This window comes from Homalodisca vitripennis, chromosome 2 (assembly GCF_021130785.1).
Source record: "Homalodisca vitripennis isolate AUS2020 chromosome 2, UT_GWSS_2.1, whole genome shotgun sequence".
In the NCBI taxonomy this organism is placed as follows: domain Eukaryota; kingdom Metazoa; phylum Arthropoda; class Insecta; order Hemiptera; family Cicadellidae; genus Homalodisca; species Homalodisca vitripennis.
The window spans coordinates 199,818,242-199,839,802 of record NC_060208.1 but is presented as its reverse complement, the minus strand read 5'-3'; the positions used below and the strand labels follow the sequence as shown (position 1 = coordinate 199,839,802).

At 36.1% G+C, this 21,561-nt stretch overlaps 1 protein-coding gene across 3 annotated transcripts in view; it reads right to left on the bottom strand.

Annotated features, from left to right (window-relative positions):
• The window catches only part of LOC124355250 (semaphorin-1A-like), a 121,118-nt gene that overhangs the window by 26,130 nt on the left and 73,427 nt on the right, over nucleotides 1–21,561 (bottom strand). For all 3 annotated transcript variants that reach the window (XM_046806295.1, XM_046806293.1, XM_046806294.1), the window contains exons 2-8: nucleotides 16,342–16,476; nucleotides 12,532–12,628; nucleotides 6,402–6,453; nucleotides 5,769–5,831; nucleotides 4,808–4,915; nucleotides 3,294–3,384; nucleotides 2,572–2,676 (exon numbers count right to left, since the gene is read on the bottom strand). In XM_046806295.1, coding sequence (XP_046662251.1) covers nucleotides 2,572–2,676; nucleotides 3,294–3,384; nucleotides 4,808–4,915; nucleotides 5,769–5,831; nucleotides 6,402–6,453; nucleotides 12,532–12,628; nucleotides 16,342–16,441 — 616 coding nt within the window. In that variant the 5' untranslated portion in view covers nucleotides 16,442–16,476. The remainder of the gene's footprint in view (nucleotides 1–2,571; nucleotides 2,677–3,293; nucleotides 3,385–4,807; nucleotides 4,916–5,768; nucleotides 5,832–6,401; nucleotides 6,454–12,531; nucleotides 12,629–16,341; nucleotides 16,477–21,561) is intronic.

Sequence of the window (21,561 nt, the reverse complement as noted above, 5' to 3'; positions counted from 1 at the left end):
CTAAATTTTTATCTATTATAAGTCCTAAAAACTTTGTGTGGTCTACTTGTTTAAGTCTGTCATTGTCTAGAAAAATGTCACAGTTTAAATTTGATCTGGATTGCTTTGTAGAAAAAGAAATATAATTAGATTTATCTGAATTTAATAAAAGATTATTTTTGTCAAAAAAATCCTTAATCCTAGTTAGACCAATATATGATGAAATTTCAATATTCTCAAGCTTCTGACCAGAAAACAAAACATTTGAATCATCAGCATACAGACACACGCCACCATCCAACCCCTCCATCACCCCTGGCAAACCTCCTATATAACATAAAAAACAATAGAGGACCCAGGATAGACCCCTGGGGCACACCATGCCGTAGTGTCTGCAGCTGTTCTATGAGCCCTCACATAATGATTTTTATTGTGAAAAATGGTTTCTTCTATTTCTACATATTGTTTTCTATTTGTTAAATAGGAATCAAACCACGTTTGCTCCTTTCCATATATACCGAAGCTGTTTAATTTCCTTATTAACTTTACATGACTGACACTATCAAATGCTCTGGTAAGATCCAAAAATATCCCAATTACTTTTTCTCTTTTATCAACTGAGTCAATAATGGACTGGATAAATTCTATACCGGCCGTTATTGTTGATTTTCCACGACGAAAGCCATGTTGTTGTTTGTCCAACAGTTCATTAGACTCTAGGTGTTTTAAAAGCTGATCATAAACCACTTTTTCGAATATTTTAGAAAAAATTGGGAGCAACTTTAGTTCAGATAACCACTCATTTTACCACAGTAATCACAAAAAGGTCATATTTGCCCCAGTACAATAGCTGAGAATAGCCTATAAAGGAGTTCGCGCATAAACATGACAGGACATTTAGCGGCAAAGCTGTGTCTATATATTCTGTGCGATATATTCTGTCACTAGGGACCAGCACCTTACAGCAATAGTTTTGTAGTCAAAATACTACTACGTAAGAACGCCACTAGAGAACGTAAACAGCAGCAATATTGATTATTTGAACCAGCCCATGATGGACTGTTAAATCCGTTAGTACTCTTTTGGAACCACTTTCAGCTACTTCTCAAGAGGTTTATAGAAAGCAATCTAAGAAAGTAAATTTTTTGTTAGACTAGCAAATGCTGCGTAAGAAATGCATGTCTTGACGTTATCTTGAAGATATTATTATAATACAGGGAGCGGCAAAATGATCTGACGGTTTTATAATGTAAACAACTCAAACGTTTAAAGTGGTACAAAGTGTTTTATTGCAGATTTCAGATTGGTATTTATGAACATTTATAAAAATAACCAAAAAAGGGCGAGTTGATCCGTTTAAGATTTGAATATAACGTCTTTCAAATGATGTCCGTCTTTGGCGATGCATTCTTCCAATCTTGCACTGAAATTGTCAAGCACTTTCCCTAACATTTCAGGAGAGAGGTTGGCTATTTCTTGGCGTATGGTTTCCTTCAGTTCATCCAATGTGCGGGGTTTGTTTGTGTATACTCTAGATTTCAGCAGTCCCCACAAGAAGAAGTCACAGATGCTGAGATCCGAGGAGCGAGGTGGCCACGCAATGTCCCCGAAACGCGAGATGACTCGGCCACGAAACTTGCTTCTTAAGAAGTTTATTACCATATTGGCTGTGTGGGCAGTTGCCCCATCCTGCTGGAACCAAATTCTGTGGCGGTTGAAGCGATTTATGCGTATTTCGGGGATCAGGAAGTTTTTCAACATAGTCAGGTATCGTTGTGAATTGACGGTTACAGTTAGACCGTTCTCTTCAAAAAAGTATGGGCCTATAACAGAATTTTTTGTTACGCCACACCACACAGTGACCTTGGGACTGTGAAGAGGTCGTTCATGCAGTTCTTCTGGATTGTTTTCTGACCAATATCGGAAATTCTGCTTATTAACATAACCATTCAAATGAAAATGAGCTTCGTCGCTCATAATGAGAATTCTTTCATCTGTAAGCAAATCAATCATTTGCTCTGAAAATTCAATGCGTTTTGCATAATCACTGGGCTTCAACTGTTGCTCGATAGCCATTTTGTACGGATGAAAGTGCAGGTCGTACCTTAATATTCTTCTTAACGAGCGGTCAGACATCTGCAGAGCTGCAGCTTGTTTACGTGCAGGCCGCCGAGGACTGGCTTCCACAGCTCCTCTCACTCTCTTGACGTTCTCTGGCGTCCGGGCTGACCTTGGACGGCCTGTTGATTTTCATTTTAAAGCTGAACCGGTAGCTCTAAAGTTACCCACCCACAGCAAAATGGTGTTTCGAGTTGGCACTTTCCCTCTTGGAGCCACATTAAAACGTCTGTGGAACTGCCGCTGAACAGCAACAACACTATCGCCACTTTAAAAAAATGCTTCCACAACGAACGCACGGTGCTCAGCCGTCCACTGCTCCATGGCTACTAAAAATGTCCGCACGTAGGCTCTGCCACGCCCCTATCCCCACCACCCCCCCACCAGTTACTCGCTTGACAGCGCGGCAGCGAAAACCGTCAGATCATTTTGCCGCTCCCTGTACTATCAGAAAAAACACAAAATGTTGGTTACCATTGAGCAGTTTGAGGTCAGACCTCTCTGTCCTGAGAGGCTCCCGGTAGATCAGGGGGTCCAGCCCTGAGAAGTCTGCCACCGTTGCCGTGTATAACTGTCCATCTGTAAATGAGCAAAACATAAATCTATTTTCTGCCAAAATATAACAAAACCATGCTTGCTTTACATATTAGAAATTGTATTCACTACTTCTTCACCATAGAGTAATAACAATGTGTGGTTTTGAATGCTTTCAAGTTTATTTTTATGTGAATTAAAAACCAATTCTTTTAAAATATAATTTTCATATAAGCATGGTTTACGCTATTTTCAATCATGTGACAATTTTATCCTTTGAATCCTTTGTTTAATTTTCTTTTCAAGAATACAAGAATGACTGACTTTTAGTTCTAAATAATAATTTATTGGAACACACAATCTGAAAACAAAACAATGTCACTATTAGTCACAAAACATTATTATTCAATTAACAATTATTCAGTCAATTTGTGACAAATAGTGGTGAATAATAGTAACTTTTGATAGTTGTTAAAACGATTGATTTTTCAGCAAAACCATGAATAAAATGTACAGTTAAAACACAGTAATATTATATTAAGAAGTAAATTTTAAATAGTGATGAAATTATATAATCTAACAGATTGTCCTCGTGTAGAACCGGAATCAGTTCTCAATCACGACCTAAACTCGTGCGGTTACACGTATAAACGCTACACTACCTGCGTAAACAGCTGTGCTGTTGTGTGCGGGGTCGTACGGACACCTGCCTTGGGCTTCGATCTCCTTCTTGTGCTCCACCACCCCCTCGTGCTGGACAACAGACAAAGATTCAGTCACTTCAGGGGTTACAGAGTTTACTTCTTGTTAAGGCACTTGGATCAAATATAATTTTAGCCCTGTGGGTACCAGACAAACATTCTTCATTGCGTCTGAAGAATACCAGTAACTTTTACTCAAGGATTAAAGAATAATACCAGAATATATCTAGCTTGTTCTGCACTATTTTACATTTTTGCCAGTAACTCCCTTGTTTTTTTAAAAACAATTAATGGTTGTAAAACTAATTGCACAGAAACAAACTATGTAATATTAAAAATACCTTTTTATAAGCAAATTTATATATTTAAAGTAATAATAAAAAATATATACTGTACACAAGTTTTAAAAATTCTTTCTTTGATTAGGAAAATATTTTTTACTTAAGTACCAGGTGCAAAATGTTTAATATCACTAAATACTACAGATAAAACTGTATACATTCACAAATTGCTATTGATTTTATGTGATACATATTTTTAGATCAAACGTGATGTATTATTATATGGTATCTTACAATAAGTATCATATTAAATGGGTACGTTCTTTACACATTGACTGTGACAGGTACTTTGTAGCTGGCAGGTACAGTGTAGCTACTAAGTGTAGTTAAAATATGGTAAAAACCAAAAACCAGACTTTGGTACCAAATGTACTTTCTTAAAGTGGTAACTATCTCTAATTTATTTTTTGATTCTCTTTAATTTTTTAAACTGGTTCATTTTTTTAAGGAGTCAGCAAAAATACAGCTAAAACTTAAATGAGACGTGAATATAAAATTCAGTCACTGTATTGGTGTTATTTCATTTCAAAATGTAAGTTACTTGCTGGATAGCCCTTGTTTATCAACTCCATCCTCAAATATATTTGTATACCTAGCTACAACTGCTGCAGCTGATTTATCTCAAGAATTCAGTAGCTGAATTTGTATTCACTGTTTTTACAATCTCGGAGTGGATTTTTAAACACTTTTAACTTGTGGATGGAGTAAACAGTCTGCCTGCGCTACTGCACTGAACGCTTGGCTGGCTGCAACGTTACGGTTGGCCTCCAACGGCTCTGTGCAGGCATGTCTAGAGGTCTAGAGAGGCCTGTTACACTACACAACTACAGTGTCCTCACCCCTATCCTGTATGTTCGGCAGAGAGGCTTGTTACACTACACAACTACAGTGTCCTCACCCCTATCCTGTATGTTCGGCAGAGAGGCTTGTTACACTACACAACTACAGTGTCCTCACCCCTATCCTGTATGTTCGGCAGAGAGGCTTGTTACACTACACAACTACAGTGTCCTCACCCCTATCCTGTATGTTCGGCAGAGAGGCTTGTTACACTACACAACTACAGTGTCCTCACCCCTATCCTGTATGTTCGGCAGAGAGGCTTGTTACACTACACAACTACAGTGTCCTCACCCCTATCCTGTAAGTTCGGCAGAGAGGCTTGTAGGCGTTGGTGCCGCACACCAACAGGTGGTCCTCGTCCACGCGAGCACCTATCCTGATGTAGTTGTGGCAATCATGCTGAAACATTATAAATGGCCGTTAGACACACAAATACAAATATGTTACGTTACAGAAGTATCTATGATTCTTTGAAGATATTGTATTTGTTTTATTCCTGCTTAGTGTTTTATTGTAATGTATGGTTTGGTTGTTTGGATTTACTCATACAAGAGTAGTGTAGCTTATATCTGACAATGTCATCTGTTGTATAGCTGTGCTATATGTGAAACGTTTCTGACAATAAAGATTTATTTATGTATATAAAATGTTTTGTATTAAGTTTAGGACACTAATAGGTACACAAAACTTGCACTTTGGTATTATATGGACAAAACTTCAATAGATGAAATTGAAATTAGAGGTTTAACAATTTCAATACAAATAAGAGGAAAAACAATGATGAGTAAAACACTAAGCTTTATGTAAAGTTTATATGGTTGGTAAAATATACTACCATACTGTAATTAATTTAGTTCCAAGTTCCACTGAAATATCAAGATTCGAACTACCGCAATGTTTATTTATTTGAAAAGTGGAACAAAAGAGCTGTCTACTTACTTTACACTAATATAAAAAACTTAATTCTTGTCAAATTAATTTAACCAATTCTATCTTAATGAGAAAATGTTTCAAAAATATTTAGAAATTATTTATACATTTTAAGTAAACCTTTAACAAATTCGTCTTCAACAATCTTTGTTACCTTCATTTGCCAAAATATTGTTCCTCTACATAAACTCAGAAATTTATGTCTCACCAATGGAGGGTCTACAAATCTGGCACTGCGAGTTCAAAACACTCAATTACTGGTGAGTACTACCCAGGTTTATTAAATTTAATTGTTACTTAATTAACTCAGTCTAATACTTACTTCTGATTTGCCTTTGAGGAAACAGAGTTCCCGGTGAGCACCAGAGGGGTTCCATGATATCCTCTGCAAAAGAAACGATCAATTGACAACATGTCACAGTTCAAACAAAATCTTCAATTGAGAAAAATTGACTTTTGATGATTGTTAAGTAGACTATATTTTCTTTCTGAGAGTAACTTCTCCAAGAACACAAATTGATATATCTAAATAATTTCTTCAGTTTGATAGTTATATTTAATTATAGAACCAAAACGTTTTGGTTTAAAATTGTAGTATTTGAATGTTAAGAAATCAGAACTTGTATTTTACATTTTAAGATTTTAATGTTTCATGATTCTGCTCCAATAATTATACCCTAATGTTATTGGACGTAATAAATGCACAAATTGTCGATATTGTTTGTTTTATATTCAAAAATAGGAACACAAATTCTTCCAGTTTAATTCTATATTCCTTTAATTTGGATAATACACCATAAACCAAGATTTAAGACATTATCAAACCAAAAAAAAGTATATAATTTGGACATCATTTATAGCTATGATAACCAGTATCAAATGTTGCATTTTTCTATTCAGCCTGCATTGTTACAGATCCTCACAGTAAAATAATTATTGTGTTTATTCTACTCACCTGGTGCGCAAACTCTGTCATGTTGACCAAACTGACATTGTACAGGTAGTTTCTGCAACAGAATCGAAAACCTTTTTTAATTCATGAAGAAACTGTGTTGATGCTCCATATTAACTGACAAAGAACTTACTATTCTGCCAGTTCCATTTCAATTGATTTTAATTAACCAGGAAGCTTATTATTCTGATGGTCCTGTTTTAATTGATGAATAAACAAGGTTATGCTGATGACTCATTTAAATTGACTTTCACTGATACAGAAACTTATTATTCAAACAGTCCAATTTTAATAGATGAAAAAACAGATTATCCCGATTGTTGTACTTTAATAGAAGAAGAAACATAACTCTGAGAGTCCCATTTTAATTGAAAAGCTTACAGATTATTCTAACAGTCCCATTTTGATCACTGATCACAAGGCTGTGATCAACACTGTAATGACATCACAATGTCCACATTCGCTCTTCGCTTGTCATCAAAATTTTGCAGAATTATAATATAATGTATTTAATAAATACAATAGATGAAATCTATACATAATTTTATTAAACAATTATAAAATTGAAACGAAAATAGTCTTTTAAAATTAAAATTAAAATGTTAAAATTGGATAGACAATATTTTTACAAGAACTAAGGAACAAGGGGTTGGTGTAAAAAAGGTCCTTAACCAACTTCTGAAAATCTGGAATCAAAATTGAAATCTCTAAGTATACAGTTTATAAAATGAGTTTACAATCTCAGCTTTCATTCTTGTACCCACCCAAAACATCTCTGCTTCAGGACTGAAGTCAACAGAGCAACCAGATAAGAAACTGAGTGGAAAGGAACCAGATAAGAAACTGAGTGGATATAAAGGCAGGAGGAAGGGACTGGGTCATGAAATATTAATAAAATGTAGAAGAGCCAATACAGGAGTTAATGGTTCTTGTTATCTAACTCCTACCATCTTTATGTCAAAGCTTGAGCAAGGAACTCTGTAAACTTCTTCTTACCTTTATTCCAACTATCTAGATTGTACTGAAAATGTTCATTTATTTTTTAAACAGATATATAGTTAAAATTATTTTATTGGATTTATTTTAATTCTATCTATCCTCAATTATTGTAAATATTTCTTTACGATGTTTTGTTCTTTGTTTTTATACTAATTACCATAATTTGCTACTAAGTTGTAACCTATTTTTAAGAACAAAGTTGAGTGGTTATTTTGTAACAGCGATCTACAACACACATTCTGACACTTACACTCTTACATAGTACAAAACTCGTACTTGTCACTATTCTTTAGTTAGACCATTTTCACAGTTTCAGAAAATTCCCAAGTTAGTAAAAAGGTATACAAGGACAGAACTAATCAATTTTAAGATTTTTTGCAATCTTAGGATTAGTATGGGGATGATTATTGAGCTCAAAATATGTATTTTTGTTTGTTTGCTATATTTTTGTTCCGTGCATTTTTAGCTTTAAAATAAGACCAAAATGTTTAAACTCAAATGAGTAGTTTTTATTTTATAACCAAAGCACTGAACGGAATGTTTTAAGACATTAGTGTAGTACTCACAATACCCACAAGTCTTAGATTTAAGTGCGATTCTTGAAAAGTTATGTCTTTTAAAACTTGGAAAAGTGTTCCTCGGTATAAAACAGATTTAGAAATTTAGAGTGTTACACCTTAATAGTCACTGAAAAAAATGTTCGGAAAGTTGAACATATGCGAGATAGGAGCATCCGACCATATTTGTAATGAATTCACAAGACTCAAATTGACGGATATGTCAGGACATGTCAAATTCTTCAGCATGGCGAACCCGAAACACCTAGGTACCATGCTACCAACCTCTGAAAGTGTAATACCACCACCATCAACATCACCACAGGTAAACCGAGGCCAGTGACTCCTCTAATGAAGCATTGTGCCGCCTGGTTTTGCCAGTCACTCTAATAGCTGCCATCTATTGTTTGCTTCTGCAACTGCTCTTTAATTAACCTTCACTTGTTCGCCGCCGCAGCGATCTCGCCCAGCAATCATCTCCCTTCACACTCGTTTATGCTGGATTAGGCCGACTCGCTTTGATTTGTAATCATCAAACAATACTGTCACTCTTGTTAATTTTATTTAGAGCTCTCGTCATTGTCAGACAATGAAGAAAATTGATTGAACATTCAAATTGTAAGGTCCACCCTTTGTTTGAAGGTTGGTTGTTTTTTATTCCATATATAATTCAACCCGAACAATTATTTTGTAAGAAATCAGAAGCAACCCCAAAAAAGGCTCTTAAGATTTGCACAGTTTTCATTTTGGTACATATAAAACAGAATGATTTATGTGAACCAATACTCCACCAATATTTGAAAAATTTTTACATTTAAATACTCTAACCATATGTATTTTGAAATATGTACACATGTACTAATTATATTTCTGACAGATGTAATACTGTGCTCATTATTACAGTATCATTAACGTTTTTACAATTTGCGGGTTGAAAAATCTTTTGTCAGTACAGTTTTTTAAGTTACACATTCCGTCTTTTTGAAATCTTATTGGCTAACTTTCAACAACTCGAAACTTTTTAAAAAGGATGTGTATTAAAAGAACTACTTTTATGTATTCAGGTAAAGACACACCCAATAATGAACCTTATACAAGATCTTGGGACATACTATATACCTCATACACACCCAATAATGAACCTTACACAAGATCTTGGGACATACTATATACCTCATACACACCCAATAATGAACCTTATACAAGATCTTGGGACATACTATATACCTCATACACACCCAATAATGAACCTTATACAAGATCTTGGGACATACTATATACCTCATACACACCCAATAATGAACCTTACACAAGATCTTGGGACATACTATATACCTCATACACACCCAATAATGAACCTTATACAAGATCTTGGGACATACTATATACCTCATACACACCCAATAATGAACCTTATACAAGATCTTGGGACATACTATATACCTCATACACACCCAATAATGAACCTTATACAAGATCTTGGGACATACTATATACCTCATACACACCCAATAATGAACCTTATACAAGATCTTGGGACATACTATATACCTCATACACACCCAATAATGAACCTTACACAAGATCTTGGGACATACTATATACCTCATACACACCCAATAATGAACCTTATACAAGATCTTGGGACATACTAAATATACCTCATAAACACCCAATAATTAACCTTATACAAGACCTTGGGACATACTAAATACCTCATACACACCCAATAATTAACCTTATACAAGATTTTGGTACATACTATATACCTCATAAACACCCAATAATTAACCTTATACAAGACCTTGGGACATACTAAATACCTCATACACACCCAATAATGAACCTTATACAAGATCTTGGGACATACTATATACCTCATACACACCCAATAATGAACCTTATACAAGATCTTGGGACATACTATATACCTCATACACACCCAATAATGAACCTTATACAAGATCTTGGTACATACTATATACCTCATACACACCCAATAATGAACCTTATACAAGATCTTGGGACATACTATATATACCTCATACACACCCAATAATGAACCTTATACAAGATCTTTGGACATACTATATACCTCATACACTAATGAACCTTATACAAGATACATACTATATACCTCATACACACCCAATAATGAACCTTAAACAAGATCTTGGGACATACTATATACCTCATACACACCCAATAATGAACCTTATACAAGATCTTGGGACATACTAAATACCTCATACACACCCAATAATGAACCTTATACAAGATCTTGGTACATACTATATACCTCACATACACACCCAATAATGAACCTTATACAAGATTTTGGTACATACTAAATACCTCATACACACCCAATAATGAACCTTATACAAGATTTTGGTACATACTATATACCTCATACACACCCAATAATTAACCTTATACAAGACCTTTTGGGACATACTAAATACCTCATACACACCCAATAATGAACCTTATACAAGATTTTGGTACATACTATATACCTCATACACACCCAATAATGAACCTTATACAAGATCTTGGGACATACTAAATACCTCATACACACCCAATAATGAACCTTATACAAGATTTTGGTACATACTAAATACCTCATACACACCCAATAATGAACCTTATACAAGATCTTGGGACATACTAAATACCTCATACACACCCAATAATGAACCTTATACAAGATTTTGGTACATACTATATACCTCATACACACCCAATAATGAACCTTATACAAGATTTTGGTACATACTATATACCTCATAAACACCCAATAATTAACCTTATACAAGATCTACATTATGATCATTCATTCCAAAAATAAAAACTACGATTTATAATAAACTTTTGTAATCAAGGACTTTTTGTTGTAACCAAAAAACAAAATTGTCTTCTAGAAATGGCGCAGCCCAAAAAACATATTTTACGACAAAACTGAAATCTACAAGAGAATTTTTAAGAATATTCTCACACTAACAAAATGAGACTTGCTCATTGTCAGTGAACATTATCAGCTATATTTATCCCTAAGAGATATGGTATGATTATCATACCACTAAGATATCATATATGATATTACACTGCAAGATTAGCAATGTGTCACACATGTATATCATATGAGTATGCTAGAAAAATTGTTGCCTGCAGTTTATCATTTCTACCTGTTTAGGTAAGGCCCAAGCTAATTAAGGTAAAAAAATATTAGCTTGGAATTAATTTTAACTATTTGCTAATTTTTAGGTGGATTAAAAGGATAGTTACGATTAATTGTAAATGCTACAAATTAATAAATTAATTAAGTATTCAAATATTTTATATTAAGATCACATTTTTTAAGGTGAGAAAACAAAAAGAAGAAAATAATCAGAAACGGATTAAAATACGGGCAAAGAAATAAACAATTTCTTAAAAGCGTATACAAAATTTAAATAGCTGGAAATTACAAAAATTGCCAAACGAAATGTTATTAGAAAATATGATTGCATAGAGTGGAATGGGGCTTGAACAAGTTGGAACACGAACAATGTATTCATGGTGTGGGAGAGAGGTCTACCTATGGGACTGGGACTTGTAAAACTTTCATTGTATCTGTATGGAACTTTGCTGTAGAATACATGGAACTCAATGCGCTTGATTATATTCTTCTACCTACAGTACTGTACTATTTTTCTATTACAGTATTACTCCGGAGAGGTCAACCTATGCGACTGGGACTTGTAAAACTTTCATTGTAATCCTATGTAACTTTGCCTTTTGTATATTGTAAAATTGCAAATAAAGAAATTTCTATTTCTGTTTTCATATAACTACTGCAGAATAAATGGAACACAACGCGCTTGATTATATTCTTAGTTCCTTTCCAACTACAGTACTGTGCTATGTTTTTACTATAGTACGACTAGTATGAGTCTTACACTTAAGTGTTGGAAACGTGGGTAAATAGAAAATTCATTCATATCATCATACAGCACATTCTTCAATGAATGCTCAATTCATTTTTTGGCTTTTGTTACATGATTTGTTTTATAACGATTTTATAATTATTCAGCGGCATAACTAGGAGTTTACTTTTGGGAAAATGAATCTGATTAAAGAGATTTTTAGAATAAATGTGAATAAATCTAAATTTAAGTAAATTAAATTGGCCTACCTCAAACTAAAAAAAGTTGTATTGCATTGAAATACGTATATTTTCTATTTTATTTTAGGACTTTTGAAGGTATTCTATCCCCCTCATCAACCCTTAGTTACACCACTGTGATGATTGTTTTCACATATACTGTATTACTATAAACATCAATTTTACTCTATAGCTTTAGGTTTATTTTTACAAAAAGAGCCCAAAACAAAAAACCATTACTTTTGCTATTTTTTGGGAAATACAATTTATTATCAATACAGTACATAAAAGATTTTCTTTTGTTTCTAGGATGGGACCAAAATAAGATTTATTAGAGTTTGCCTTCATAGAAATTTCAGTAAAATACTTCCAAGAAGAGACTTCAAGTTCGGAAAATCGGAACTGGGAGGACTGGTGGTGTTATTACCTCGCTCCGATGAGGACTGACGTGTGCTCTCTCTGCAGAAGTGTGAAGTGGTCTCTGTATGTATCGTTGCCGACAAACCTCGCCCCCGGCTCTTCATCTGGAAAAGAACATTTTTTACTTATAGCATGCTCAATTAGTTACATATGTTAAAAGCCATGCTTCACCAGATTCAGGTGAACAGATTAGTCACGACAACAACTATTAATAAACAATAACTAATATTACATGAGAGGGGTATTAACATTTTTATGAAACAACTTTGCTTCAAATGTTCTCAATTATGCCTGAAACTGAATCAAACAGTCCACGAGCCGAGAATTAACTCACATTCTATAAGCACACAACCCAATTTATCATAAATCCATAGAGAAAATTCCCACAAAAGAAATTGATTATCCAACAGCCATGCTAGTGTTGGTGGGGGTCTTAATACAAAAGACATTTTTATTACTTCCACAATATAATTTAAAATCAAAAGCATTTTCGCTGATTAAGACATCTTCAGTTAATGTAAACTGAAAACATAACGTATAAAATGTATAAAATAGAAAGAAAATATATCCCAGGTCAAGTTCGTCTGTGGATTTCTATCTCAGGCCAAGTTCGCCTGTGTATTTCTAATCTCAGGCCAAGTTCGTCTGTGTTGTTTTCTTATATACTTCAAATTGCTCTCGCATCCTGACCTTAAATGTATAATAATCTATATCATTATTATTCAATATTCATAAAAAATATGGTTTTAAGGTATTGCATGTAAGGTTACCACTGACAAAATTATCATATTCATATAGTTTAGTTGATCTAAGATGTAATTAACATGAAATGGGGAGCTTTTGAGAAGCAAATCAAGTGAATTAAGAAATTATGATTAGTCACAGGAGAAATTGAATTTTGATTTTCCCACGCAAACATAATTCTTTGGAATGATTGATTAATAGTTGGCACGACTTTCTTTTCGCCGTCAGTGAAAGATGGATGTGCGACGGTACAATACCAGTACCAGTGTACCAGTGCCGGTACCAGATACCGGTTGTGTGCTGGTGCCAGTGATATATCCCTGTTACCTCATGGCGCGCGGCGGCTGGATGCTTTCTCCCAGTTATGAAACTGCCCCCGAGACACATTCACAGATGCAGACTGCAGACTGCTGTAGCTGCAATATGTGCCACAATTGCTCTGTTGCCTTCTGCTGGTAAATGCCGCTTTACGTTTCAAAAATGTGTTATTATTCCAAAAAATTGCACTATAGCAGTTACAAACTCTATCTCTTTTTCCAGTAAAAGTATTTTCTGTAGACACAAACTATTTACAAAGAAAATATTTTAGAACTAAAAATCATAAGGTTTGTATTTGCACTATTCTAAGAAATGTAATGGAAACATGGAAAATGGACTTCAGTTTCAGCTCTGTAATGCTTAACTTTTTGTAATAAAGTATTCTACGTGTGTCACTAAAAATTAAATATTGCTCATGATCTAATACTGCACACTTAGTGTGTTAATGACATTTGTTTAGATAGGAGAATTTTTAATACCTACCCAATATTTCTTTAGAGAAATATTGGGTAGGTATTAAAAATTTTATAGAGAAATTAAAATCACCTTTGTACAGTTATTTCTGTAAATATATAAATCCCTAATTTGCATTACTGCCAAAGAAAAAAAATACTGTATAGATATTTCAATAACAATCCTCCTAAATCCTCCATAAATCACTAAACTCAAACTCAGCTTTTTATAGAAAATTGACGCTATTGTACAGTGTATACTGTTTTAAATAAAGACAATTCGTGTTTCAATTTACACAAATCAAGTATAGTGTGCAAAAATGGGTAGGCTACTTTGGAATTATATCGAGGCCGCTCTGCCTCTATCCCCCATCTACGTGTTATTAGGAGATATGAGTAGGTAAATACATACATACTATAAATAGGAAAAGTTAAGAACTAATGTGATCTGTACTTGAATATAGGATCTGTCTCGACACTCGATGGATATTTTTCTTCTTTCGCCAGAAATGCGGGATGGGCGTCACCGAAGCCCACAGTGATGGCCAAGGGCATTTTATATCGGTACTTTTCCGACGTCAGCCACGCTGAACGATCTGTCACGTGATCTGAGGCCGGGAATGTCCGATCAGTGCGGTCGACGACATTCCGGACTTTTGGCGGAAAAGAAAAACATACCTCCAGGCAGTACCCAAATTCAAACTTTAACCCTGGTACTACTAGTAACATATTTATGGTAACCTCATCTAACCGTACTTATGTCGCGTAATCACAAGCAGTGAGTGGATACGGACAGAGTGGTCTATGTATGAGTAAAATGACGGAACGAAGCTCAGAGGCCCGCTACACCTGACCTAACTGTTCTCCCGGTGAACAGGTTCCCCTGTAATTTGCACACAATCTGGACTGGGACGAAGACGCCGCGGTAATAACACGCTGCTCCAGTCCACACTCACACTCGGCAATAAACAATTAACTGCGGGGCTCGGCTAACACGGTGTAACACAGCCGCCATTACTACAGTCTGTCCAGATGATCGCAGATATTACATCGCGCTAGGAATTACTCGAGCGCACCTCAATTATTGCAGATCGTCGGATAGCGTCTGGTAATTTAACGGTATTAAAACTGTGAGTAGCGGACTGGTGTAATCAACATTTATAATTGTTCTACTGGCAAACATTTCTATCCACGGCATTTCTCGTTCTAAATATGTATTCATAATTTCACAGTCCAAATGATGTGATCATTTTCTTGCAATAATTTGTCCAGCGATCCGTTGCTTCTGAGCACACATATTCACAAAGCTGGCGCTCCGCAACCCGTAATATCTTCCTGCTGAGTTATCAACTGGTATAGTCTGCGCCAAACAGCGTGGATCGCGACCAGGGGAAAAACTGTCCCCACCACCCGTAATGTACAGCTCACACCAAAGTGCATGGCTACTACTATTCACCTCCGTCCCAACACTGACAGTGACAGTTACAGCACAATAGGCGTGGACACTATCACAGTGCATTAATTTGAACTGGAGAAGGAAACAGTGACTCGTACGCATGCGCTGGCCGATGTTCATGCTAGATGGTTCGCTCTGTAATTTGAGTTAAAGTATTGGAATGATGATTTCAATACAGCTTTGAATACGTGTCAAATTTACTATTTATTTCATAAGTAAATCGTATTTTAATTATTTTTCGTTATTTTTGTAGAATTACTATATAATATTTTGGAAAAAAACAACTGTATTAAATAAGAAATTAAAACTATTTATTCTCAATGCACAGCGTGTATACAGTCCATGTTCGAATGGGCACCTATAATTGAGTGTTGGAAAGCGCTTGGATAGACGAGAGATTAAAATCAAAGTGGTTTGATACATTCATTTTCCAAAACCACAAATATTGAAAATTAGAAAAGTAAAGTAAAAGTAAAAGTAAAAGTAAAGAATGTCTTATTTTACCAGGCGAAGTTAGGGCTAAGAAGCCCTCTCTAACACTTAACCTGGGGACCAACGGCTTAAAGGTGACTTCCGAACCACCACAAATGGCCGGGCAGGCGGGCCGCTTGCAAGGACAGGATCGCTCAGCGGTCACCTGTCCAAGCAGCAGCCACGCTCGGCGTTGCTTGATCTGGTTATCTTGCGATAACCGCCGTACCCACAACACTGCGCCATTGGCATAGTACATAAAAAAGTACATAATTTATTAACTACAACGTTTGGACAGGTAATTTCTAGGGGTTTTACATTACAGAATTCATTTTGACTACTAAAATGATCCCAGGAATTGACATAGCATACTCACTGTAGTGGAAGACTATGTTAGGCGGGGTGTTCTGTAGCCAAGCGGTGACTTGTAGGCTGAACAACACAGGCAGCCAGGGCAGGGATAACTGAGCATGCATGCTTAATCCCGCGCTCTCCTAGTTCTGGGCCACATCTGTAACATACATACATCATACATCATACATCACACATCATACATCAGTCATCAGTCACATCGCAATAACATCGTTACGTACACAGTACACTTCAGTTCCATCCGCACGAACAACACTTGTTCGATCAATACCATTTATCCAATTCTAGAGATTTTCCCATTGATTGATTCGACAGAATGAAAAGACAGATCCCAACAAGAGATCTATTCATTATTTTTAATTAGTTGACATCACTTAGTACGTGCATTTTTTAATTAAACTAATACAAATACGAAATGGAAATTGTGGATTAAAATTTACTGTCTCACCCAACTTTTAACTTGGAGATTAACATCATTTGGTTTTTTAAACCACCACTAGGCTGATAAGCAACCAGTAGTACAGACTAGATATTGCTTAGAAAGTACTCAACACAAAAGCCCATTAGGTTGTGAAAAGGAACCATAGATAACTTTTTCCACCTGCTCAATAAAACCAGATTTATTTCTGCTAAACATAAAAAATCTGTTAAAATTGTAAGTATGGGAACAGTTTTGTACGCATATTAGTACAAAAAAAGCATTCCTTGTCACTTTCGTAATGAGTGACAGCTCTCTCTCAAAACAGTCCAAGCACAGCTAATAAATTAATGTTTCTAATTCAAATAAAACAAATTTAGTTTAATCACTAATAGGGGTCCAGGCAAATGCATCGAATAGTATACTACGAAGGTAGTACAATTTTATATTGTAAGCCATTAACCTTTTCTGGACAAACGCCTTATCTAGGTAAAATTGCAGGTGGCACCTATCAAATGTCTTGCAAACATTTATCAATGACTTGGCTGTTTTGAGCATTTGAAAGACTTGAACAATTATTGTTAAACGTCAGCATAAACTTGTTTAATAGTACAAAACTAGGCTGGGGGGGAGCATTAATACTTTCCTGAAGTCTGGATGAATGCATGTATTCGCAATCTGCATGTGTGTGTGTGTGTGTGTGTATATATATATAATATATATATATATATATATATATATATATATCTCATCCTGTGTGGCAAATGTGATTTATATTATCATAAAATACCCTTCCTTGATCACCCTTAATTATCATAAAACTCCTTAAATTTTCATCCGTTTTTTAATAAAATGAACATTCTGCGGTAAACAATAAAATTGTTATTGTTCATCAATCGAGATTACTAAAGATGGAATTTATATATTTTTAATTATTTTTAAGGATTTTACAAGTTTCGAGATTAACCGAAACTATTATTAAAACCCGGAAATGGGTGACAAAGTTGATTCCCATCTAAAAGTATTTTTGTGATTCACTTCTATAAGTAAACAGAGGCAGCAGTATAATATGCGACACAAAACAGAGCTCAAGTATTTTCAGAATGTTATGATAGGTTTGCAGGTGCACTCCATGCTCAACACGAGTTTTCGCAATTAAAATCACGATTATGTATTTTATTACATACTTAACCGAACTGTTGTCTAATAGATTCGCTGTTAAGCGAGATTCTAGTGCACTCTGAACAGCGCTCCGAACAAGGTGACATCATAATGATGTTTTGCTCCGATAAACACATATGTTGATTTTCCAAACGGATAAAGTAATTACAGAACTCATCCAATAATAAAATTGCAGTACGCAATTAAATTTTAATTGCTATCCTACCTAATGCCGAGTTTACAAGTTATATGTATGTGCAAATTAGCCAGTTAATTAACAGTCTGGCACAACGTTCCCTGTAGCTATAAGATTTTATAGATCAACATTAATTAGAGTTTACAACTACATTGTTAGTAAATACCACACTTCGGCCTCTACCCACTGCCCACGTACATTCACCACGTCCACGAGAGACAACACTTCACGAGAACATGGTGTATATGAGGCGACATACACTTGTGTTAGATTCTACCTATTCACTACTTAATTTGACTAACTCATTATAAAACTTTACTAAAAATATTCTGATAAGAATCAAGGTTTTGTTGTAAAACGTCTTTCATCTTTTCACCATTTATAAACCGTTAAATTATTAAATACGGCACACCACATCTACATAAAAATTCTCTTTGAACCTCTCTTCCACCACTCACATCAAGAATGTAGTGTTATTATGTTGGAGATTACAAGGATTCCAACGTTGATGGAATTAAAAATTACTTAAACACGTGATCTCGTAACCGAATTACAGGACCGAAGACCTTTCCTCCCGCACTTCGAGATCGAAGTAGTTGACAAACCACAGACTAGCTGATAATAACGCCGTCAGTCTAAAAGAACGTCCCATCCACGTCCATCGAAGCACATGGTTCCACGGTAGCCACATGGACAAAAGCGAATTGCTAGACACAACCACTAGAGTTTCGACCTTTCGTCCAGCACGTAGGGACATAAACGAGCGACAAACCACAAACGAGGTGATAATAACGCCGTCAGTCTCAAAGAACGTCCCATCCACGTCCATCGAAGCCCATAGTTCCACGGTTGCCACATGGACAAAAGCGAATTGCTAGACACAACCACTAGAGTTTCGACCTTTCGTCCAGCACGTAGGGACATAAACGAGCGACAAACCACAAACGAGGTGATAATAACGCCGTCAGTCTCAAAGAACGTCCCATCCACGTCCATCGAAGCCCATAGTTCCACGGTTGCCACATGGACAAAAGCGAATTGCTAGACACAACCACTAGAGTTTCGACCTTTCGTCCAGCACGTAGGGACATAAACGAGCGACAAACCACAAACGAGGTGAAAATAACGCCGTCAGTCTCAAAGAACGTCCCATCCACGTCCATCGAAGCCCATAGTTCCACGGTTGCCACATGGACAAAAGCGAATTGCTAGACACAACCACTAGAGTTTCGACCTTTCGTCCAGCACGTAGGGACATAAACGAGCGACAAACCACAAACGAGGTGATAATGAAGCCGTCAGCCTCGAAGAACGTCCCATCCACGTCCATCGAAGCACGGTTGCCACATGGACGGGAACGAATTGCTAGGCAGAGCCGGGCCCGTTGTGAAAGCTATAGGCGCCGACTGTGCGCGGATTGGCGTTGAGAATTATTATCGCCGGGCCGGCTCAGCCTGTTATGTAAAACTTGTTTAACCCTTCCCCCCACATGCTCTAGGACCCGGTAACTAGAAAGTGCGTGGCAGACACTCTAAACAAACTCGACAGCGCCCCCGGCCACTACGGGCATTCCAATAAAGTCAGTTTGACATTTACTTATCGCACTGTCATCACGTGAACAAGAGCTCGTGCCCCGGGGTGGGTAGGCCTGACTGTCGCATTATATTGTTACGTACTTTTGTAGCAAGGTATCGCAGAAGTAATGTAACATATCCACTGCTCTCTTTTTTTCAAAGTTACAGAACAGATACACGTACTCTGCATAAAGTGAAGACAAGCGATTCTGTGCGGATTGACTCGACTACCGCATTCTAGCGGAATTGGGACGTAGTTAGTGGCTGACACTAACGCGATCTTAAGTAATCGGAACAAACCCAGCGCTGAAACCGGAAAAGGGAGTCCTACTACACCATAGCTACATACGATGTATCTCTTCAGGGTGTTCGAAATGTCCCGCACCATGGTGGTTATGTTATCATAACGTTATTGAAAGTATTATTAGCTTGTATTTTTAAAAGGTATTTCTAATATATATATATAGTGCAGAACCTTTCGAATTACAATTTAATCGTTCTCATCTTACCAATCTCAGGCCGTATCTATGGGAACAGAGACAAAGTAGTTAAAGAGTGTCAATGTTACTTTATTGGAACGGAAATTACAGTACTAAAATTCAGATTCCCCCTAAAGATCAATAAACTATTTGAAGCATTCCATGAATGGCAACTCCTTTGATTGTAATTACAATAATCTCTAATGTGTGGCCAGCATGACTATATTTAGCAGGCCTATGGCCATATAGGAAGAGAAACGCTAGGTTCCAACATTATCATGCTGTAAGTGGTTGGAGCTTAGTTGCAGAATTGGCTCCCACAGTTACTGCATATCTTCGTGAATCACCCTGTATTTAGTTTTGTAAGTAACACGAAATTATGTAGAAACATTATATTTTAAAAGTGTCTGGGAGAAGTTGAATAAATCACGAAGGCAAAGGGGAAGTATTTTTCTTTCACAATTTAGATATAAAATGTGTTTTTCACTCCATTTTTTGCATTTGACACTGGTTTTCTGAAAAACTACTTCAAACTTACAGTAGTAGTAACTGTAAGTTGTGTGACCTGTTTTATTCAATTTATCAGGTCAAAAACCACAAGAAACAATGTAATCCGCCCTAAATCTACCTTACCAGAATTTCAGGAAGACCTCGTTTTACATGGTGACCTGAAATACGAGCAAAGTATTTCGCTAGCCGTTACTCGCTAACAAAAGATTTCTGGACACTTTTTAAAGTTTATATAAACTTTCATTATTATTACGTGTAGAATTATACCCCACAGTTTCTGTATATCTTCGTGAATCACCCTGTATTTCAAAAATTTGTCATTGGCTAAGCAAGGTAAGATAATATTTTGAACGATAATAACATTTAGTAAAATTATAATTTTCATTTAACTGTTCTTCTCATACAATTTCAAACTTTTTTCCGACCACAAATTGGGCATACTACACATATTGGATGAAACAAAACTTAAAGCTATCACTTCTAAAACTGAATTTTAGTTGCATTCGCCTAACAATTTACTTTAATAGAGTTGTTGTGCATGTACTTCAATTGAACTTGCAGACAGTGACGTTCGGCTGACGCCTTAAGTGAATCTAACACAAGGGAACAACAGCTATAAACGGAAATTCAAATTTAAGTGTTTCTATGAGGTCTGGATAGTGCAGCGACCGCAGGATGAGAGGGGAAGGGAACTGGACAAACAGTCGGAGAAGACGGGACAAACCACTTTCCCATAGTAACCGGAGATACCGGCTAACCCACGTAGACGGACGCGGACGGCGGGACAAGACCAGGAAGTGGTGTACGTCACCGTAGTGGAGGTAGTGTAGATGTCTGGTCAGAGAGAGAGAGGGGGGGGGGAAGGTGGTTAGTGGTTACTACATAG